General features: G+C 42.5%; 1 protein-coding gene across 2 annotated transcripts in view; it reads left to right on the plus strand.

The window, feature by feature from the left end:
- The window catches only part of pomgnt1 (protein O-linked mannose N-acetylglucosaminyltransferase 1 (beta 1,2-)), a 61,347-nt gene that overhangs the window by 22,097 nt on the left and 15,001 nt on the right, over positions 1-24,249 (plus strand). For both annotated transcript variants that reach the window (XM_041208855.1, XM_041208856.1), the window contains 10 exons: positions 34-147; positions 3,808-3,925; positions 4,211-4,309; positions 5,630-5,757; positions 7,082-7,152; positions 11,520-11,595; positions 12,171-12,254; positions 12,844-12,885; positions 19,441-19,499; positions 19,850-19,922. In XM_041208855.1, coding sequence (XP_041064789.1) covers positions 34-147; positions 3,808-3,925; positions 4,211-4,309; positions 5,630-5,757; positions 7,082-7,152; positions 11,520-11,595; positions 12,171-12,254; positions 12,844-12,885; positions 19,441-19,499; positions 19,850-19,922 — 864 coding nt within the window. The remainder of the gene's footprint in view (positions 1-33; positions 148-3,807; positions 3,926-4,210; positions 4,310-5,629; positions 5,758-7,081; positions 7,153-11,519; positions 11,596-12,170; positions 12,255-12,843; positions 12,886-19,440; positions 19,500-19,849; positions 19,923-24,249) is intronic.

A 24,249-nucleotide genomic window follows, 5' to 3' on the forward strand; every position in this document is an offset into this window, starting at 1 on the left:
TAATGTTAGTGCATGATTTTTTATTCTGAACAGGGTCATGTGATGGCGAAACGCGTGTTTGACACGTATTCACCCCATGAAGATGAAGCAATGATTCTTTTCTTAAATATGGTCTCTCGAGGAAGAATCCTTCTCTTTACAATCAAGGTCAGTGTATTCTCACATCCTCCAGATATACAGAAAGGATACTAAAGATCTGAGCATGTTTGGCTTTTTTTTTTGCTTTTTAATTTTCTTTGAGGGGTGACCATTTTAAACTTAGCAAGTGAGCAAAACACAAGTCTCCTGAGATTTTCAAGGTCAGGAACATCTGGAGAAAGTGACATAAGTTAGAACAATCAAATATTCCACCTTGAAAATGTATGTAAGTGAGATTAGTTATTTTAAAAAAGGGCTGGGATCAGCTCCTGAATAGATTTGGTAAAGATTTAGGGATCTTGTGCAGTGCAGTTTCTTTTCCAAATTGTGTTGATGACAACACTTCTGGGATGCATGGGCCTGATCCCAGGATGCCAGTGTGATGAATCTGTATCTGTTGTTTGACTTTTTTCAGATGCCTTCCCTCAGCAACACCGGCTTTGCTTCTGTTCATCTTAACTTCTTGCATAACAGTAATGGAATCCTAGAATGGTTACAGGGCAGAAGGAGACTATTTTGCCTATTGTGACCATGTAGTGCAAGAGCAATCCATCTAGTCTCACTCCCCTGCCTTTTCACCAGAGTGGGGGTCATGTAACTAATACAGAGAGTTTTTTGGTCTATCTCTGGCTAGAGTAATTCTTTGACTTCTCTGAATTCCATTTACAGTTTCTTTCCTCATTGTAAATCTCCCCCCCCCACCACACTCTCAATTGCTCCCCTTACTCTGTCTCCTGTCATGCTCTCTCTTGCCCAGTTACATTCTCACACCTTTTATCCATCTTCTCTGATCTTGCAAAAATGCCATCATTTTATATGTTAGGTTCACCAATTAGCTCTTTTTTGATGTAATATTAACAAACCTGCATGCTGCACCTTGTTGCTCTTACTTGGTGATAATATCTTGAGCGCGTATCATTTACTAATAATGAGCAAATTTTAATTTTCTTGAGAAAAGCCAGATCTGTCTTATTTGTCAAGCTTCTGAAAACAATAATGGTCAGACACCCTAGATAAGGATTAGGTTACTCCCTGGTTTAGTTATAAAACCCCAACATGATTAATCAATTGCTGATAAGACTGCTACCGTGAAAGAAGCCACAAATTTAAAATGATGCCTTTCATTTGCATATATTTTGGGTGAAGGGAAAAGTTATGACTGGAACTTTGTTCTGCACAGTGAACAGATCTGGTGTATATCTTTCCCATGCCCAACAACAGTAGCTTCTATTCTATTCTACCTAACTTTTGTCTTTTAACTGACCTTTAAAGCTATTCAACCAGGTTGTGGTTTTAAACTGTAACTTGAGCCATTCCATTTTGTACAGTAATGTCAGAGTTTTTGTCACTAATAGGTCTTTTCCATAATTTCCAGAAATCTTCTGGACCCAGATGTATGAGATTCTAAAATGATGAGATGTGTAACAATGATGAGCAGTGGTTGGAGTTCAAACCCCTACTCCTATCCACCAGGCTATTGTTTTATTTTGCCAGAGAACCTTGAGATTTGCATTTCATTCTCCCTGCTTTAATCCTGGCCAATTTCTAGTTATACAATAAGATAAAAGCAAAAAAACTGTGGATGCCGGAAATCCAAAATAAAAATACCTGGAAAAACTCAGGTCTGACAGCATCTGCGGAGAGAAATACAGTTAATGTTTCAAGTTCATATGACTCTTCAACAGAACTAAGGAAAAGCGGGAGAGGTGAAATATGGTTTGGGGTTGTTTGGGGAGGTGGGGGCGGTGGGGGTGAGAAGTAGACCTGGATAGAGGGCCAGTGATAGGTGGAGATTGCCAAAAGATGTCATGGACAAAAGGACAAAGGGGTGTTGACACTGGTGCTATTATCTAAGGAATGTGCTAATAGGTGACATTAAGGCTAGAAAGCAAGATGAGCAAGGTACAGATAGCCCTAGTGGGGTGGGGTGGGGGGAAGGGATTGAAATAGGCTAAAAGGTAGAGATAAAACAATGGATGGAAATACATTTAAAAATAATGGAAATAGGTGGGAAAAGAAAAATCTAGAAAAGAAATAGGTGGGAAAAGAAAAATTTTCTAGTTATACAAATTTGATTATCCAGCAGAGGGTGCTACACACTAATAAATGTGCATGTACTATGGAAAACTAAACCTAACCTCATCCTACATTGGCCCCACTATAACATTGTGTGCTATAGTGTGAAACTTGGTATGACAAAGGTCAACCTTGGACCCCAGAATTTTCGTTTAAATCATGCAAGTTAGGGAGGTTTTCACCCTAGACGTCATACTCAAAATCCAGCTGCACACCCTTCCTCTCTCAGCTGTGCCAGTACACTTCCCACTTTCCTTCTGCCTGCAAATGCAGCCACAACCATTCCTCCCCCACTATGAGCATAATCATCCACTTTAGAAAAGAAAAATTAAAAGAATACATTTAATTGTTTGGTTGATTTTACACCGCATTTGCATTATGTATTTATTTTGGAGCACAAGGACTGGAAACTGAAGAGCTATGCTCACAGTATTGGCCGTAGCACTGGTGAGATCAAGCCTGTGTGGTAGGCACCAGCAAAAGACATAGCTACAAGTGGGCCCAATGCATACACATCTTCCTGGCCTGGAAGGAAATGCTGATTGGAATAGGAAACAAAAATAATGCAGTTTCAAGATATGATCCCCATTTAGCATGTTATAGCAGAGTCTCAGTGTAGTAAGGGGCACCTGTTCTTAAATTGTAAACTTCAATCTTGTTATGGATGCAACTGAAAATTGCACTCAAACTTGTTTCTCAAACTCCTTATTCTTTCTGCAGATTCACTATGGAAGCAATCAGGTCATTCCAACTGGGGGGGGGGGGGGGTGTGTGTCAGGAAGATTTACAAATATCTGTGGACAAGAATTTATTCAAGAAAACCTCTGCCCTTGGTTATGCTTTACATCAAGTATATTTCATGGGTGTGGGGGAAGGAGGCAGAGGTTATTTGATTGTAGATATGCCTAGTTTGCATAGACAAATCTACGCTAGGTGCTGATTTCTACCGCACTCTTGACGTAAGTGCACAAATGACATCAGTTGAGGTGCAGACATTCCAGATCAGGTTAGTGCTGAATTGGAAGAAGATAGAAGATTACTCCCTCATAAGGGCTTGATGTTTGTCTAAATTGAACTCAAGCTTGGTAGCAAATCGGTTTAGGTGAAATTTAAGTCTAAACGGTTAAAGTCAAAGTAAGCTACCAATGGAATATATCCCTCTACACTCAATACACTCTATCCCTTCTCCATCAGTTCGTACCAGATAAAATGTCATGTTTACACCTTGTACCTTAGATGTTCTTTTCAACCTGCAGTGGCTTAATATTTTCAAATAATAATCTTATTTTATCAAGAATGGTTTTATAAGTTTAGCAGATTTATTTTCCTAATGTGGCCCCACAGAACTTTCACAGTTTAAGCATACATGAATAAGTTGGGATAAATACTGTGTATATCCACAGAAAGGTGACATTACACAGGGTGCTTAAGGGAACACTTGGGTCTTGATTGCCGTTGGGGATGTGACTCTGAGGTCAAGTATCATTTATATTGCAGTGTTCTATTCAGCATTTCAGTTTTCTTTACTTGCCGATGGATGTAATGTGGGAAGGAGCTGATCTTTTTTCCCCCTCCCCACTTTTTTTGGTTCAGGATGAGGGATCCTTCCATCTGAAAGACACAGCGAAAAGCCTACTTAAAGGACTGGGTAGTCAGATTGCCTCATCGCTTAGTTGGCGAGACATGTGGACTTTTGTGGTAAAGAAAGGAGGTGCGGTATATGTACATTTGTATGAAAATCTGATGTAAATAAACTTTGATTTATGCTATAAACAAATGTTAAATTGTACCAAGAATAAAATGATGAAAATTTGTAACATTGTTTCAATGAACCAGGGTTGTAGACGGCTTTTTTTTTAGATCCATTGTCTTCAATGGCTTATTAGTAATGCTGGAGCACTTAACATTCATGCAGTCAACAAGTGCAGTAACAGTCGATGCCCAATTGAAATTTACTTGGAATATGTCTTTACAAAGTTCAACATTTTATCATTAGGTCAAGTATATGGTGAAAAACATTCAAAGTCCCCAGCTTTGGCCACTTGGGGAGATCCTGTTTTATTGAAGACTGAGGTTCAACTAACCTCTGCTGAAGGTGAGCTTTTACATTTCACTTTTTAACATTCACAAGGATATGATCTAAGCTGCACTGTTATCCATTGTAATCCTCTTTATGCAGCTCCCATTATCTTATTAGTCACTGATTTTTAAAAAAAGACAATTGATAAAAAATAAATCTTTGGGAATTTTGGATGAATGTTTGGTGAAGCCATTAATATGATTTTTGTATTTTTTTTTAAAAATTGAGAAACCAAGTTGAAGGGCTAAGATTCAGAGTAGTATACCCCAAGTGAAGCATATGGCAAGCTGAGCACAATCTTCACCAAGATCTCGATCATTAATATGTATCAAGAAAAGCAAAGGTCCCTATACTGGCCCCTGGGAAACTCCACTACACACCTTCCTCCAGCCCAAAAAATATCCATTGACCATTACTGTCTGTTTCCTATCACTCAGCCAATTTTGTATCCACTATACTACTGTCCCTTTTATCCCATGAGCTATATATAACTTTTCTCATAAGCCTGCTGCGTGGCACTATTGAATGCCTTTTGAAAGTCCATGTATGCCACATCAACAGCATTGCCCTCATTAACCCTGTCTATTACCTCTTCTAAAAACTCCACGATTTCCCCTCTAGAAATCCATGTTGGTGCTTCCTAATCAATTCACATGACTATTAATTCTATCCTGAATAATTGTTTCAAGAAGCTTCCCCATCACTGAGATTAAATTGACTGGTCATTGAAAGAGATGAAACAAGTTAGATTCCCAGTTTTGAAAAGAAAAAGACAGGGTTCATGTACACGGCCACTGAATATTTTTAAGGTGATGTGAGAAAAACTTCTTCACACAGCGAGTGGTGCGAGTCTGGAATGCACTGCCGAGAAGTGTGGTGGAGGCAGGTTTAATCGAGGCATTAGATGATTATTTGAATAGAAACACTGTGCAAGGATGCGGGGAAAAAGCAAGAGAATGGCACTAAGTCATAATGCTTAATCGAAGAGCTGGTGGAGACACGATGGGCCGAATGGCTTCCTTCTGTACCATAACATTCTGTGAAGACTCAAGTGGTGTTTAATGGGATTACACCACTGTAAAACATAATTTTACCACTTTTATATTAAACGTTTAACTACATTTACTTTTTAAAGGACTTTTCCATAGATTATGTAATTACATCAAGACTACTGAGATGTCCCTCAATGATTAGGAGTACCTTTTTAAAAAAAATAGCAATGAGCAGGCGCTGAAGGAAATAAATGGCAATGTATTCTGAATCAATTGTTTGTCGAGAGACATCACTGAAGATCAACAAGGAACTGTTAAAGGTTCCTGTGTATTTTTTTTGAAGATGCCGAGTGTCATTGGGCAGACACAGATGCCAATCGGAGGAGGAAGACTTTTTGCAGCAAAGTGGAAGGATATGGGAGCATCTGCAGCTGTAAGGATCCAGCACCTATTGAATTTAACCCCGAGCCTGTAAGTTTAATTTTCTTGAGCTGCCTTATTGACTGATGCTTTCACTATATTCATCAATCAATCATTGGTTCCATGTGACCATCATGGTTGCAATGGGCTTGGTAAGATGACTATTGACACCAAGTAGTCTAAATGGAATTGATCAGGTTGTTCACTGAATAAATTTGAACAGACCAGGCAACCTTGACTTGTTTATCAGCCTGGTGAGCATGTGATCATCTTAGCAGATACTTACATTCAATACTCTTGAGAAATTCCTCACAACGTGTGTCATCTGATTGTCTGTCTGAAGAGGTAGGTGACCATTGGTGAGACAGTGAATATAAAGAGAGACCTGGTGGAGAACAGAACTAGAAAATATTCATGCGTTGTTGCTATCGGCAGGTGACACACCTAACTGACTTGGAGCAATTTTGCCTTTCAAGCTTCCTCCCCACCCCCTTTCCCTTACCTCTGTGTTTTAAGGAAGCACATCCATAATGAAGCAACTCTGGTTGGGAATGTAAAGGAAACTCGTGAGCATTACCCTGTGTCCTCCCACACTCTGCTGTTACAGTTCGTTAAATCATAGTTTTAGAGAACTTTTCCAATTCCTTTGCAAGCTGCTCATTTTCTTATCAGTTTCTTATCAGAAATTTGCCCTGCTTGCAGTAATTTAGTAGCAAGCACCATTCCTTACTTTTTCCCTTGCTCTGTCCCAATGCTCCATCTAGTGATCCCTCTGAAGAGAAAGTAAACCCCACTGACAGGCAGCTCTGTTGTTGCAAGTTACAGCCTCAGACTTCAGTTGCTACTCCGTACTAGTTCTAAGACTTTTCAATTATAAGATGTTTGGGTGGTGCGTTATAGCAGCAGTGAAAAGAGTTTGATTTACATGCTGCTAAATTACCAATGTCAGTCATGCTTTCATGTGGCTTCATAAAAAGGAGGCAAATGCTTATCCCATGAAGGAGTGAAATTTGCCAGGAAAATTATTAATTTGGCATTGTTGAGCAATTTCTGCTGACAGGATCGGAGTAACATTGAAGCTGACCTAGCAGCAGGTCAGCTAGAGGGAGTGTTTGTTATGGGTGGGGAAAGAGACTGGGTATAAAAACTATTGCTTGCTTTCTCTTACTGTGAGACACAAACAATTGGACAGAGATGAAGAGCGATTTATTAGAACTGACAAGAGGAATGGTAGATGAAGAGAGGAATTTATATTTTAATACAAGCCAAAATATCAGAACTGTTGCAAATTTTCATCAGCTGAAATTTAATTTCCAGTTCCAAAGGGACCCTTGGTAATTGAAGTAAGATTGAGTGTTATGCTTTATTTTTACAGCTAAAAAATAACAAAGTTTATGAAGTTCCAGTGGCAGTGATAGCTGGTAACAGGCCCAACTACCTTTACAGGTGAGATTTAGGGTTCAACATATCGATTGCAATGATAACATTGTTGGTTTTGGCTTTACATCAAGTGCTTAACAGGAAGTATTACTCCTTTTTGTTTGCTTACTGGATATTTTGTTTTGGGTTATGCAATTCTTTAATATTCTATGTAAGCTCAAAGCTAGCAATTAATGCTTTTTGCAAAGGAAGCCAATTTTTCAGGAAAACAGACATTGTTAATATCTGTTTTTGCTTCTTTATCGCTTTTGATTAATTAACTTGTTTTTATGCTGCAATTAATAGATAATAAATCTTCACCTAAATGGTTTCCTTACAAGACATGTACTGTGAGCAGCTCTGAACAGTGGATACATTACAATTATCAGAAAACATTGTGAAGTTAGTTGTCATAGTTACTGGAACACAGAAAAGACAAATTAGCTGTGAAATAAAACCAAAGTGTTCTTTTTTTAAAACTGGTGTCAGTAATAAAAGTGGTACCTGACAAAGAAGTAAAAAAAAATTGTGTCAATGGGAGAGTCCAGAATGACTGGGAATGTTATAACTGCTTTAAAGAGAATTGGTATAGGATTATTTTGGACATTTAAAAAATTCATTCACGAGATGTGGGTTTTGCTGGCTGAGCCAGCATTTATTGCCCATTCCAAATTGCCTTTGAGACGGTGTTGGTGAGCTGCCTTCCTGAACTGCTGCAGTCCATGTAGTGTAGGTACACCCACAGTGCTGTTATGAAGGGAGTTCCAGGATTTTGACCCAGAGACAGTGAAGGAACAACAATATATTTCCAATTCAGGATGGTGAGTGACTTGGAGGGGAACTTCCAGGTGGTGTTGTCCCCATCTATCTGGTGCTTTGTCCTTCTAGATGGTAGTGGTCATGGGTTTGGCAGGTGCTGTCTAATTCCTTGGTGAATTCCTGCAGTGCATCTTGTAGATGGTACACACAGCTGCTACTGTTTGTCGGTGGTGGAGGGAATGAATGTTTGTGGATGTGGTGCCAATCAAGCGGGTTGCTTTGCCCTGGACAGTATCAAGCTTCTTGAGTGTTGTGGAAGCTGTACTCATCCAAACAAGTGGGGAGTATTCCATCACACTCCTGACTTGTGCCTTGTCGATGTTGGACAGACTTTGGGGAGTCAGTTGGACAGACTTTGGGGAGTCAGGAGGTGAGTTACTAATCGCAGGATTCCCAGCCTCTGACCTGCTCTTGTAGTCACAGTATTTACATGGCTAGTCCAGTTCAGTTTCCGGTCAATAGTAACCCCCAGGATGTTGATAGTGGGGGATTCAGTGATGGTAATGCCTTTGAATGTCAAGGGGCGATGGTTAGATTCTCTCATGTTGGAGATGCTCATTGCCTGGCACTTGTGTGGCACGACTGTTACTTGCCACTTATCAGCCCAAGCCTGGATATTGTCCAGGTCTTGCTGCATTTGGACATGGACTGCTTCAGTATCTGAGGAGTCGCAAATGGTGTGGAGCATTGTGCAATCATCAGCGAACATCCCCACTTCTGATCTCATGATGGAAGTTCATTGAAAAAGCAGCTGAAGATGGTTAGGCCGACGACTCTACCCTGAGGAACTCCTGCAGTGATGTCCTGGCGCTGAGCTGACTGACCCCCAACAACCACAACCATCTTCCTTTGTGCTCTGTGGTGAATTTTCCCCCTAATTCCCATTGTCTCCAGTTTTGCTGTGCCTTGATGTCAAGGGCAGTCACTCTCACCTCACCTCGAGAGTTCAGCTCCTTTGTCCATGTTTGAACCAAAGCTGTAATGAGGTCAGGAGCTGAGTGGCCCTGGCAGAACCCAAAATGGGTGACAGTGAGCAGGTTATTGCTAAGCAAGTGCTGCTTAATAGCACTGTTGATGACCCCTTCCATTACTTTACTGATGATCGAAAGTAGACTGATGGGGCAGTAATTGTCCGGTTTGGATTTGTCCTGCTTTTTGTGTACAGGGCATGCCTGGGCAATTTTCCACATTGCCGGGTAGATGCCAGTGTTGTAGCTGTACTGGAATAGCTTGGTTAGGGGTGCGGCAAGTTCTGGAGCACAAGCCTTTAGTACTGTTGCTGGAACATTGTCAGGGCCCATAGCCTTTGCATTATCCAGTTCCTTCAGCCATTTTTTGATATCACGTAGAGTGAATCAAATTGGATGAAGACTGGCATCTGTGATGCTGAGGACCTTTGGAGGAGGCTGAGATGGATCACACACTTGGCACTTCTGGTTGAGGGTTGTAGCAAATGCTTCAGCCATATCTTCTGAACTGATGTGCTGGGCTTCCCCATCGTTGAGGATGGGGATATTTGTGGCGCTGCAATTGTCCACCACCATTCACGACTGGATGTGGGTGACTCTTAAATGCCCCCTGAACAAGGGCAATTGGGGATGGGCAATAAATACTTCCTAGCCAGCAATTCCCACGTTCTATGGACAAATAAAAAAAAAACAATGTGGCAGGACTGCAGAGCTTAGCTCTGATCCATTGGTTATGGGATCTCTTAGCCCTGTCCATCACCTGCTGTTTATGCTGTTTGGCACGCATGTAGTTCTGTGTTTTTGCTTCAGGTTGATACCTCATTTTTAGGTTGCCTGGTGCTGCTCCTGGCATGCCTTCCTGCACTCTTCATTGAACAGAGTTGATCCCCTGGCTTGATGGTAATGGTAGAGTGGGGGATATGTCGGGCCATGAGGTTACCGATTGTGTTTGAATACAGTTCAGCTGCTGCTGATGGCTCACAGGGCCTCAGGGTTGCTCGGCCTTGAGCTGCTAGATCTGTTCAAAAGCTACCCATTTACCTTGGTGGTAGTACCACACAATACAATTGAGGGTATCCTCAATGTGAAGGCAGGATTTGTCTCCACAACGACTATGTGGTGGTCACCCCTACCAATACTATCATGGACAGATGCATCTGTGGCAGGCAGGTTGGTGAGGATAAGGTCAAGTATGTTTTTCCCTCTTGTTAGTTCCTTCACCACCTGCCACAAATGCAGTCTAGCCATTATGTCCTTTAGGACTTGGCCAGCGTGGTCAATAATGGTGCTACTGAGCTACTCTTGGTGATGCACATTGAAGTCCCTCACTGAGAGTACATTCTGCACCCTTGTCACCCTCAGTGCTTCCTCCAAGTGGTGTTCGACATGGAGGAGCACTGATTCTTCAGCTGAGGGAGGACAATACGTGGTAATCAGCAGGAGGTTTCCTTGCCCATGTTTGACCTGATGCCATGAGACTCCAAGGGGCCTGGAGTCTGTTGAGGAGTCCCAGGGTAACTTCCTCCTGACTCTAAACCATTGTGCTGCCCCCTTTGCTGGGTCTGTCTTGCCAGTGGGACAGGACAAACCCAGGGATGGTGATGGTGGTGTCTGGGACATTATCTGTAAGATATGATTCCGTGAGGATGACCATGTCAGGCTGTTGCTTGACTAGTCTGTGAGATAGCTCTCCAAATTTTGGCACTAGCCCCCAGATATTGATAAGGAGGACTTTGTGGGGTCAACAGGGCTGAGTTTCCCATAGTTGTTTCCGGTGTCTCGGTCGATGCCGGGTGGCCCGTCCAGTTTCATTCCTTGTTGTGGTTTGATACAACTGAGCTACTGGCTAGGGCATTTAAGAGTCAACCACACTGCTGAGCAACTAGAATTCATTACTAATACATAAATGGTCCACTCAGATTGCTAAGTGCAAATGAAAACTAAGTCTAATTTGTCGGATCAATTAGAAATTAGAACCCTTTTTTTAGGTACCCTTTTGGTACCCAGTGTACTGATGGATACAGCATGGTCTTTCTTCAGAGATACCTGTTGTAGGCAATATTCAATGAATTCTCAGTAGAGGGTAAAGATCTGCCTTTAACAATCAAAAAGGCCATCTGAATGCAGAGAAGACCAATAGGAGATTCAATAAGAGAATTTATAATTTTGAAGGTCTTAATGGAGAGAATTAGGAAAAGCTATTTCCTCCGCATGGGAGTCGATGATGAGGGTCATCAATTTAAAATTGCCATGGAGGGTTTAAGAGAAATTTCTCTATGCAGAATTGTTGCAGATTTGAATGGTTTGGCATGGAGTGTTGAGGCAGACCCCGTTGCATTTTAAGGGAAAATTCAATTAGTGTTAGAAGTAGAGGAAGATACAGGGCCATGGGCACAGAACAGGGCAATGGGGCTGTTTATGGACTGTTTTAACAGAAAACCAGGCCCAGATGGTTGCTTTTGTGCTACAATTTCAATGGGTCTAAAAGTAAATGGGAAGAAATATTTTCCATTTGTGATCTGTTTATATTGTCCCCAGTTTATTTACTGATCTGATGGGGAGATGACAAGCATGACTAACTAGCCTTGAATTAAACTTTTCTTGCAGAATGTTGCGCTCATTACTGTCTGCACAGGGTGTGAACCCGGAGATGATCGTTGTCTTCATAGATGGCTACTATGAGGTGAGAAGTTAATATTGTTTATTATTAGGAGATTCTTTGCAAAAATCAAAGTCTCTTTGAAAAATGAAAAAACCACGCAGAGCTTGAGTTATTTTTCTTTTGAATACGGCAAGACTAAATTAACTGTAGTAGAAGCACTGCAAGTGATGCTTTAGGAGATCACTACTAATAGACTTAACTGTTATGTTCAAAATCCAAATAAAAATAAAGTCATCATCTAGTTTGTCACATCAGTGATACAATTGGAATCTTATGGTGCCAACCTTTGGAAAGATAAATAACCCAAGATGCTTCAGCAGTAGCTATGCTTGTTCATTCCTCTCTGGCCAACAGGCATAGTATCTCCTCTAAACTAGACCCACCACCCTCAGTATTCAGCCTGCAGCAACACCCCCCCACAAATATTATTCATGTTTATGGAACTTTTTTAATATTTAAAATAGAATGACCTGTGATGCATAATACTTACCTCTATGTTTAAGCCTTGAAAAGAAGAAAATGTATATTTATAAATATATTACCATGTGCATTTACAAGTCTGAGGTACTTTATTACTGAATATTTTTCTTGATCAGGAACCAATGGATGTGGTGGAGCTTTTTGGCCTGAAGGGTGTTCAGCACACGCCTATTAGTATTAAGAATGCTCGAGTCTCTCAGGTATCAGGTTCAAGTTTCTGTGATCTGGTTGCCTTCTGGGTTTTACTGCTTTTATTCTCTGCTAGCAAAGTATAGCTAGAATTATTTCTCCCCATAATGTTTCCTGATGAATAGTTTAAAAGTGAAGAGAACTAGTTAATCGAAATTAGTATTTGTCAGCATTCAAGCTCCGTGCGACGAATTTGAATAAAATATATTTCAGCTTTAAACTATTTGTGAGATAGAATCATTTACTAAATGGCTAATAAATAGATGAAATGGTTACTGTGGTAAAATGCCTATGGGAACCATGAATAAGACCCAGGTTGGAATTTTCCAGCCCCACGTGTCAGGTTCCATCGTGGCAGGGCTGGTGAGCCATTGAAATCTCCATTCACATCAACGGGACCAGAGATTCCCACTGATGTGAGGGGCTGGAGAATCCCAGCCACATTTTTTTTGACTTCACCTCTGTACAGGCAGGGTTTCTCTCTTCTCCATCTGCATTGCCTTGAGGATCAGTGATTTGAGGTATCGTATTTGGTCTGAATACATATTGAATTTGTATCACAAAATTTATTTTGTTTTTTCCCCCTCTTCATATACACAGCACTACAAAGCCAGTTTGACTGCTACATTCAATTTACACCCGGTAAGTAATGGAAACACTTATGACGTTGAGTTTTGCTTTTAAATGATAACTGTTTTGTTCCTCTTTAAAAGCACTGCTCTAATATTATTAATATGTATAATAAAAATCATAGAAAACTTGGATTTTGATTTGTGGAATCTGTTTTCAGCTTTTAGTTTGACCTGTCATGTTGGACAAAACCATAGAAATGTCCATCATAAAAGGAGGCTATTTGCTCCACCATATCTATGCTGGCTCTTGAGCAATTTGAGAGTAATCTGACTCCCACAGCTACCTCGACTACAGCTCCTCACACCCCGCTTCCTGTAAGGACTCCATTCCATTCTCTCAGTTCCTTTGCCTCCGTCACATCTGTTCTGATGATGCCACTTTCCTAAACAGTTCCTCTGATATGTCTTCCTTCTTCCTTAACCGAGGTTTTCCACCCACGGTGGTTGACAGGGCCCTCAATTGTGTCCAGTCCATCTCCTGCGCATCCACCCTCCTTCCTCTCCCTCCCAGAACCATGATAGCGTCCCCCTTATCCTCACTTATCACCCCACCAGCCTCTGTTTTCAAAGGATCATCCTCTGCCATTTCTGCCAACTCCAGCATGATGCCACCAACAAACACATCTTCCCTTCACCAGTTCTGTTGAAGGGTCATGAGGACTCGAAACGTCAACTCTTTTCTTCTCCGCTGATGCTGCCAGACCTGCTGAGTTTTTCCAGGTAATTCTGTTTTTGTCTTCCCTTCACCCCCCCGGCGACATTCCGCAGGGATTGTTCCCTCCGGGACACCCTGGTCCACTCCTCCATCACCCCCTATACCTCAACCCTCTCCCACGCCACCTTCCTTTGCAACCGCAAAATGTGTAACACCTGCCCCTTTACTTCCCCCCTCCTCACCGTCTAAGGGCCCAAACACTCCTTTCAAGTGAAGGAGCGCTTCACTTGCACTTCCCTCAATTTAGTCTACTGCATTCGCTGCTCCCAATGCAGTCTCCTCTACATTGGAGAGACCAAACACAGACTGGGTGACCGCTTTGCGGAACACCTTCGGTTTGTCTGCAAGCGTGACCTAGACCTCCCTGTCGCTTGCCATTTCAACACACCGCCCTGCTCTCAAGCCCACATGTCCATCCTTGGCCTGCTGCAATGTTCCAGTGAAGCTCAATGCAAACTGGAGGAACAGCACCTCATCTTCCAACTAGGCACTCTCCAGCCTTCCGGACTTAACATTGAGTTCAACAACTTCAGATCATGAACTCTCTCCTCCATCCCCACCCCCTTTCCGATCCCCCTTTTTCCAATAATTTATCATTTTTAAAATATATTTTTCTTTCCCCACCCATTTTTAAAATTATTTCAATCTATCGTTTTATCTCCACCTTTTAGCCCATTTTGTTCCTTCCCCCCCCCACCCCACTCGGGCCATCTGTCACTTGTCCTGTTTTCTACCTTAATGTCACCATTAGCACATTCCTTAGATAACATCACCACCGTCAACAACCCTTTGTCCTTTTGTCTATGACATCTTTGGCAATCTCTTCTTTGCCTCCAACTATCACTGGCCCCCTATCCAGCTCTACCTGTCCCACCTCCTCAACCAGCTTATATTTCACCACGTTTCTATATTTCTTTAGTTCTGATGAAGAGTCATATGGACTCGAAACGTTAACTGTGTTCCTCTCTGCAGATGCTGTCAGACCTGTTCCTCTCTGCAGATGCTGTCAGACCTGCTGAGTTTTTCCAGCTATTTTTGTTTCTGTTTCAGATTTCCAGCATCCGCAGTATTTGCTTTTATCGAGAGTAATCCCACTGTACTGTTCACTTTGGAGAGTCCTGTATATTTTTCTGCAGGAAGTATTTATCTAATTTTCCTTTAAAACATGAAGTGGCTGCTGCCTCAACTCTGAGGCATACCATGCTCCATCAACTCACTGCAATAAAGATAAAATCTCCTAGTCCCTGTCCTCGCTTTTCCTATTTTTAAATTGATGACCTTTCATTACTGAATTCCGAGACTGTCTTTTTTTAATCCAATCTATTAAAACACTTAATTTTAAAAACTATATCTCTTGTCTTTCAATGCCCCAGTGGAAATAGTCACACTCTTTCGAGCTCAACTCATTACCATAGCTTCCCATCTGTGCTGTGTGCTCTCTATGCTCTGATAGCCTTTCTATAATAGTGGCCCAAATGTCAACACTATACTCTTAACTGTGGCATAACGTTTAGTACAAACTTATAATTATTTCTTTCTGCGTAAACTGTGTCCTTATTTATAGAGCCAAAATTCTTCTAGCCTCTTTAATAGTTTTGTCTCCCTGCAAAAGAGCTTTCAGCAAATTATATATTTGAGCCATCAGGTGGCTCTGCTGATCCAAACTGTTCAGTATTTTTCAATCAAGTGTATACTCCATTCCTTATTTTTCCTCTTAAACTGATCATCTCACACTTGTCCACATGAAATTATATTTTCTGCCTAATTACCTGCTCTGCTAACCTGTCTTATCTTTCTGATAATTTTAGCCCTCATCACTATTTGCCAAACCCATACTTCTGAGTCATCAGCAAATTGAGACTTTATTCTTTCTACCCAATTCGGTCAACATTATATACAGGTACTGAGAACAAAAGAACCCAGTACTGACTCCTGGGATGTGAATTTCGAGTTTCTCCAGTTTGGGCAACACCCATCACTATAAATTTGTTTCCTGTTTGTCAACCACCCCTTTAGCAATGCTAATACATTTCTTCATGCACTATACATTGATCCATTGTTAGGTCTGCATCTAATTTGATTGTGTCTCTCGAAATTTTCCATTTTATAGTCCTGGGTTCTTATCCTTAACGGTCTTTTTTCATATGATTTGTACTGAACCTAACTATGTGTTGGCCACCTTTTCAATTGTTCTCCTGCTCTAATCTTTTGTTTTTCCTACTTATTTTCCAGAACTAAATTAAGCAATGCTTTGTTCCTTAATAAAAACAGACAGTGCTGGAAATACTTAGTAGATCAGGCAGCATTTGCGAAGAAATAAACAAAGTTAACGTTTCAAATCAATATGACTCCCCTTCTTAAACAAAAACAGAATTACCTGGAAAAACTCAGCAGGTCTGGCAGCATCGGCGGAGAAGAAAAGAGTTGACGTTTTGAGTCCTCATGACCCTTCAACAGAACTAGGTGAATCCAAGGAAGGGGTGAAATATAAGCTGGTAAAGGTGTGTGTGTGTGTGTGTGTGTGTGTGTGTGTGTGTGTGTGTGTGTGTGTGTGTGTGTGTGTGTGTATATGTGTATATGTGTGTGTGTGTGTGTGTGTGTATATGTGTGTGTGTGTGTGTGTGTGAGAGAGAAGTGGAGGGGGGTGGTGTAGTTGTAGGGACAATCAAGCATTGATAGATCATCAAAAGATGTCACAGACAAAAGAACACATAGGTGTTGAAGTTGGTAATATATATCTAAACGAATGTATTAATTAAGAATGGATGGTAGGGCACTCAAGGTATAGCTCTAGTGGGGGTGGGGGGAGCAGAAAAGATTTAAAAATATTTAAAAATAAAGGAAATAGGAGGGAAAAGAAAAATCTATATAAGTTATTGGAAAAAACAAAAGGAAGGGGGAAGAAACAGAAAGGGGGTGGGGATGGAGGAGGGAGGTCAGGACTTAAAGTTGTTGAATTCAATATTCAGTCCGGAAGGCTGTAAAGTGCCTAGTCGGAAGATGAGGTGTTGTTCCTCCAGTTTGCGTTGGGCTTCACTGGAACAATGCAGCAAGCCAAGGACAGACATGTGGGCAAGAGAGCAGGGTGGAGTGTTAAAATGGCAAGCGACAGGGTGGTGTGGGTCATTCTTGCGGACAGACCGCAGGTGTTCTGCAAAGTGGTCGCCCAGTTTACGTTTGGTCTCTCCAGTGTAGAGGAGACCACATTGGGAGCAACAAATACAGTAGACTAGGTTGGGGGAAATGCAAGTGAAATGCTGCTTCACTTGAAAGGAGTGTTTGGGCCTTTGGACGGTGAGGAGAGAGGAAGTGAAGGGGCAGGTGTTACATCTTTTGCGTGGGCATGGGGTGGTGCCATAAGTGGGGGTTGAGGAGTAGGGGGTAATGGAGGAGTGGACCAGGGTGTCCCAGAGGGAACGATCCCTATGGAATGCCGACAGGGGGGGGTGAAGGGAAGATGTGTTTGGTGGTGGCATCATGCTGGAGTTGGCGGAAATGGCGGAGGATGATCCTTTGAATGCGGAGGCTGGTGGGGTGATAAGTGAGGACAAGGGGGGACCCTATCATGTTTCTGGGAGGGAGGAGAAGGCGTGAGGGCAGATGCGCGGGAGATGGGACGGACACGGTGAGGGCCCTGTCAACGACTGTGGGTGGAAAATCTCGGTTAAGGAAGAAGGAGGATATGTCAGAGGAACTGTTTTTGAAGGTAGCATCATCAGAACGGAGGCGAAGGAACTGAGAGAATGAGATGGAGTCCTTACAGGAAGCGGGATGTGAGGAGCTGTAGTCGAGGTAGCTGTGGGAGTCGGTAGGCTTGTAATGGATATTGGTGGACAGTCTATCACTAGAAATTGAGACAGACAGGTCAAGGAAGGGAAGGGAAGTGTCAGAGATGGACCATGTGAAAATGATGGAGGGGTGGAGATTGGAACAAAATAATAAAATTTTTCCAAGTCCCGACGAGAGCATGAAGCAGCACCGAAGTAGTCATCGATGTACCGGAGAAAGAGGTGTGGAAGGGGGCTGGAGTAGGACTGGAACAAGGAATGTTCCGCATACCCCATAAAGAGACAGGCATAGCTGGGGCCCATGCACGTACCCATAGCCACACCTTTTGTTTGGAGGAAGTGAGAGGAGTTGAAGGAGAAATTGTTCAGTATGAGAACAAGTTCAGCCAGACGGAGGAGAGTAGTGGTGGATGGGGATTGTTCGTGCCTCTGTTTGAGGAAGAAGCTAAGAGCCCTCAGACCATCCTGGTGGGGGATGGAGGTGTAGAGGGATTGGACATCCATGGTGAAGAGGAAGCGGTTGGGGCCAGGGAACTGGAAATTGTTGATGTGACGTAAGGTGTGAGAGGAATCACGGATGTAGGTAGGAAGGGACTGGACAAGGGGACAGAGAAGGGAGTCAAGATAACGAGAAATGAGTTCTGTGGGGCAGGAGCACGCTGACGCGATCGGTCTACCGGGACAGTTCTGTTTGTGGATTGTGGGTAGGAGGTAGAAGCGGGCCATCCGAGGTTGGGCGACTATCAGGTTGGAAGCTGTGGGAGGAAGATCCCCAGAGGAGATGAGGTCAGTGACAGTCCTGGAAACAATGGTTTGATGTTCAGTGGTGAGGTCATGGTCCAGGGAGAGGTAGGAGGAAGTGTCTGCGAGTTGACGCTCAGCCTCCGCGAGGTAGAGGTCAGTGCGCCAGGCTCTTTACAGCCTTCTGGACTGAATATTGAATTCAGCAACTTTAGGTCCTGACCTCCATCCTCCATCCCCACCCCCTTTCTGTTTCTTCCCCCTTTTTGTTTTTTCCAATAAATTATATAGATTTTTCTTTTCCCTCCTATTTCCATTATTTTTAAATATTTTTAAATCTTTTCTGCTTCCCCCACCCCCACTAGAGCTATACCTTGAGTGCCCTACTATCCATTCTTAATTAGCACATTCGTTTAGATATACATCACCAACTTCAACACCTATGTGTTCTTTTGTCTGTGACATCTTTTGATGATCTGCTTCTATCACTGCTTGATTGTCCCTACAACCACACCACCCCCCTCCACTTCTCGCCCCCCTCCCCCCCTCCCCCCCCCACACACACACACACACACACACACACACACACACACACCCCTTTACCAGCTTATATTTCACCCCTTCCTTGGATTCACCTAGTTCTGTTGAAGGGTCATGAGGACTTGAAACGTCAACTCTTTTCTTCTCCGCTGATGCTGCCAGAGCTGCTGAGTTTTTCCAGGTAATTCTGTTTTTGTTTTGGATTTCCAGCATCCGCAGTTTTTTGTTTTTATCTTTTGACTCCCCTTCTTCTTTATATTAATGCTTTGTTCCTTGATTGGCTAGAATCCTACTAATCTTGGAAGTATTCCAGAATGAATTCTTAAAAAACAACATTTTCCTCTTTAACCACATACATTACCTTTATGGGATAGTTAATATCTGCCAATATTATTGCCCTATTCTTGCAATTTTTGAACTATCCAGAACCCCCTCCCCCTTCCCCCAAACCTCTCTGTCTATCTCTTCTCCACCAAGAATTGTACCATCTCCCTTCCAATTTCTTCAGCCTAGATGAATCAAGTCTGCCCTCCTCAGGTGTGCATAAAAGATCTCTAGGTATGTTTCCAATGTCTTATCTTACATTCATCCCTCAACGACACAAATTGATTATTCTTTTTGCTCCTGGATGCTGATCAAGATTTGACTTTTTTTTTGAAACATAGTTAAATTAATATAAAATGTATCTTAAATATTCCATCATTCAACATTTGTATTTTTATAATTAGTTTATTTTTGTATGAATTAAAATCTTTATTTTTTTGGGATGTTTTCTGTTTAGGATGCGAAGTTTACTGTGGTACTGGAGGAAGACTTAGATATTTCAGTGGACTTCTTCAGGTGAATATAAAGTGCCATTTTTTTCTTCTATTTCAGCTAAAGAGAGCTGAACTAAGTGTTGTAAAACGTTGCTTTATTTATAGTAATTGGATTATACTTATTAATATTGTAGAACAGTTGGTGCTTTTTGATCTTAATTTTTTTCTCTTCAAAATACTCTTCTTCAAATTCTTATTGCTTAATACCCCAGAGCTTAACTGGTCAGAATACATGGCACAAGCCAATAATTATGCAGCAGAAAATGTTACATATGTGTAACTAACTTTGTATATTTGCTGCAATGTGTCAAATTCTTGCCTATATCGGTAGCCAAGTACCCACTTATTGAATCTATTATATTCTTTTGCTAGTTTTCTCAGCCAGACGATCCACTTACTTGAAGATGATGAAAGTCTGTACTGCATATCTGCTTGGAATGATCAGGTAGGGCAGTTGTATTTGGACAAGTTTAATTTAACTGGCATATGGATACATATGGATTTTGGGGAATGTTAAGGGCTTTTGCTCTGCGTTTGTAGCTAATATGCTAACATGCAAATTCTTGATGCTAATAGCAGTTTTGAAATTTAACATTGTTTGTCTGGTGTGAAGTTCATTTGAATCAAAAGAAGAACAGATTTATTCCCAAACATGCTTGTGATGCAAAGAGGTTGACATCTAGCCTGGCATTGAGCCATACAGACCAAGGTGGTCTCTTCGACCCCTGCTGGGTGATCTTCATGGTCAGGGGAAACTACAATTTGACCTTTGGAAAAAAAAGGAATAAAAAATTGCACTTATAAAGCGCTTTTCACAATTACCAGTCATCTGGAAGCGCTTTACAGCTAATGAAGTACTTTTAGGAAAGAGTGGCGTTATCCCTCTCTTGATTGCTGTCCAGTGAAAAGTCAAACTAATTCTCTGTGTAGTTGCTGGGAGGCAACAAAGCCAGATTGTTATGCTCCTCACAGTTGACTAATCAATGGATTCTTGCTAACTCCCATTGAAGATTAGGCTTTTAAGTGACGTGCTAAAGAGAAAGGAGAGTATAAATTATGTAAAATTCCTCAAGGATAAATGAAGCTCTTGTTTGCCAAGGCCCTCATTTGTGTAACAGGGCTGTAACTTCCATGGCATGGCAATCAGAGTTGGATTGCCACTCTACTCCTAGTTACTTATCCTAAAATGAAGCCGCACCTTTCTCGTCTGACCTTCCAACTCAGGCCATGTGAGAAAGGCTCAGTGCAGCAGGTTCCTGAAGCCTTGTGTTGAGGGCAGTTGAGTCGGAGGTGAGGAAGCCTTGCCTTTTTTTTAATAACACTGGCTGCTGTAAAGCAGGTAGGTTTACATGTCCAGCCACTTTGAGAAGCCAGGGAGAAGATAGGTTCGTAAAATAAGTGGGTGAGATTGCAGGGGAGGCGGTGTTGGGTTGCCAGTGGTAGGGGGGTTGTGGTTTATGTTGTCAGTGCCGGAGTGGTCAGTGTGGAGGGGGTGGGGGTTGGTCAGGGCGGTAGTCGGGGGCAGGATTTACTTGGGAGGGTGGTGGTTTAGTTAGGGTTTGGGGGGCTGCCAGTTGCGGAGTGAGGGTGGTAGAAGTGTATTCAAGGGGGTGGGGAGAGCAATTGAGGGGGTGGGGCATACTTGGGGGGCTGGGGAGGGCAGCCGGGGTTCGGGGGGATAGCCAAGAGAGTGAGAGTGTAGTTCGGGGATCCTGTGGCGTGTCGAGGGGTGTGGTTGGGGGAGTCCTGTGGGAGGAGGGGAGTGGTGGTTTGGTGGGGGTGGGGGTCATATGGTGGGCTCACGGTGGGGGTGAGGGTGGTGTGGGGTGGTGGTCAGTACTATAACTACCCAGAAGTAAAAAGTGGTTTTAATTCTTCTAATTTTTCTGCTAATTGTTAGTGTAAGACGATCGGAACCATCTGAAGTTTGCCATTTAAAACACATTATCGAATGGTTCCCAGTGCAGAGTAATTGCTCGATGGAAGTTTGAACTTACCAGGCAATTGCCATGCAATCTTTAGGCAGCGACATCTTCGGAGGGTTTCCAAGTCCATCTTTTTATGTTTAAGTGCTTTGTTTCAAGCTCTATAGAATTGGCATCCATGTTTCATGTGAGTCTGATATTAAGTAAATATCTGGACAGAATATGTAAATCAGTTGCTAGCATAAATTATTTGTGTTCTCGAGACCTGATTAGAAGAAAAAGCTATAGCTGGCTCGTCTCTCGTGCCAAAACTCAACCTTAGGCTTTTTAATTAATTCCCATTACTAACTGCTTCCTTAAACCCCTCCCCTTATCCCTCCAACCTTTCCTCTACTGATAAATGAAAGGAATTCATTTATTTAATGTTATCAAGGTAGAGCCCATTTTATTATTTACTCATGGGATGTGTGTCACTGTCTAGGCCAGCATTTATTGCTTATCCATAATTGCTGTTGTGAAGGTGGTGGTGAGCTGTCTTTTTGAACTGCTGCAGTTACACCCGCAGTGCTGTTTAGGGATGGAGTTCCAGGATTTTGACCCAACAATAGTGAAGGAATGCTGATATATTTCCAAGTCAGAATGGTGTGTGGCTTGGAGGGGAACTTCCAGGTGGTGGTGTTCCCATGCATCTGCTGCCCCTGTCCTTCTAGATGGTAGTGGTTGTGGGTTTGGAAGGTGCTGTCTAAGGAACCTTGGTGAGTTCCTGCAGTGCATCTTATAAATGGTACACACTACCGCCACTGTGCGTAAGTGGTGGAGGGAGTGAATGTTTATGGATGGGGATGCTAATCAAGTGGGCTGCTTTGTCCTGGATGATGTCAAGCTTCTTGGTGTTGTTGAAGCTGCACTCATTCAGCCACAGTGTTTATAAGGCTAGTCCAGTTCAGTTTCTGGTCAATGGTAACCCCTCAGGATGTTGATAGTGGGGGATTCAGCAATGGTAATGCCATTGAATGTCATGGGGCGATGGGTAGATTCTCTCTTGTTGGAGATGGCCATTGCCTGGCACTTGTGTGGCATGAATGTTACTTGGCACTTTTCAGCCTGGATATTGTCCAGGTCTTGCTGCATTTGGACATGGACTGCTCCAGTATCTGAGGAGTCACGAATGGTGCTGAACATTGTGCAATCATCAGCAAACATCTACACTTCTGACCTTTTGATGGAAGGAAGGTCATTGATGAAGCAGCATTGATGGTTGGGCCTAGAACACCACCCTGAGGAACTCTTTCAGTGATGCCCTGAAACTGAGATGATTGACTTCCAACAGCTGCAGCCTTTTTCCTTTGTTCTAGGTATGACTCCACCCACTGGTCCCCAGTTTCTACTGTATCCTAGATCTGAAACCCTATCAAGCTTATCTCCCACTTCTTGCAGTACTCAAAGCTAATCTCATCCATAACAGCTTCTTCCTGCTCCTTTGACCAAATTCCCACTAATCTCCTGACCGCCTAATTTCCTTTTTCGGCCTCTGTGCTAGTTAAAATTGTAAACGGTTTCTTCTTCTCGGGAGTTATTCCCCTTCTCCCACTTTCCTCCAAAACATCTAGCGTCAGCTCTCTCAAAAATGAAAGCACAGCCTCGATCCCTCTCCTTGCAACTGGTCTACCCTTATCCAGTCCTTCAATGTCTCCTCTCAGATCACATCACCATTCAGATTCTCATCTCTCTCATAACAGCTCTAATCGAAGTTACAAATGATGTTCCCTATTGCAGTTGGTGCATCATTCCTCCTCAGTTGTTCTTCAGCCTTTGACACTGTTGAAAAATCCATTCTCATTCAACTCCTCTCATCTCTGTTGTGGGACTGTCCTAGCTTCATTCTACTCTGCCTATCTAATTTTAGCCAGAGCACCCCCAGCAATGCCTTATGCTTCCACTTCTGCATATTAGGCTTCCCCCCCCCTAAGGATTGAATTATCATTCCCTTTCTTCTTCCTAGTCTAAATGCCACCTGGTGACATTATCTGCAAACACAAATAGACTGACGCTTAGCTCTACCTCATGAACTATCATTTTCACCCCTCCACTATCTCTCTGGTTTCAGATCACTTGTTCAACGTTTGGTCTTGGATAATTTCCACTAGCTTTGGGAAAGCAAAGCCATTATCCTTGACCACCCCCCACCCCACATTGGAAGTGTAACCTTGCCACCTCCTCCATTCTCCTTCCTGGATGGAACCATGCTGTTCTTTTCCTTAGCTCCCTATTTGACCTTATGTTTAGCTTCTGCCCCCGTATCCTCTCCTTCCAAAGACTGCCTATGTGTTGCTTGCTTTTGCCCCTAATCCGTCCGTCTGACACTCTCAGAATCATCCCTTTATGCCCTTACCCCTTTCTATCTCTGTAACTTTTTCCAGTGCAATAACTCCTCTTCCCCTTTCCCTGGCCTTCCAAATGTTCAGTTTCTCTATCTCTGGTACCTTGTGTGTCTTATCCCTTCCATTCCTCTTTGCCCCACTGTTAGGGCGTATGACTTTGGATGCCTAACCCCATGCTTTGGAATTCCCCCATAAATCTCTCTGCCTCCCTCTCATCCTTTTAAGACCCTGTTTGAAATCCAGATCTGATCAAGCTTTTGATTGCTCCTTGGCACATATTCTCTTTGGCAGCACATTTTGAATACCTTGATTGCTTGTTCCTGACAAATGTACAATTTGCTCTGTTTCCTCTCTTTTCACACATCAATGCTGTAATGAACTAATCATAAGATAATGTAGGAACAGCCAGGTGATACTATTCTGCGTTTTTTTTGGCTGAGGTGAGTACTTAGTGTGTGGAGGATCA

The sequence above is a fragment of the Carcharodon carcharias genome, chromosome 16, assembly GCF_017639515.1.
Source record: "Carcharodon carcharias isolate sCarCar2 chromosome 16, sCarCar2.pri, whole genome shotgun sequence".
NCBI classification, from domain to species: Eukaryota; Metazoa; Chordata; class Chondrichthyes; order Lamniformes; family Lamnidae; genus Carcharodon; species Carcharodon carcharias.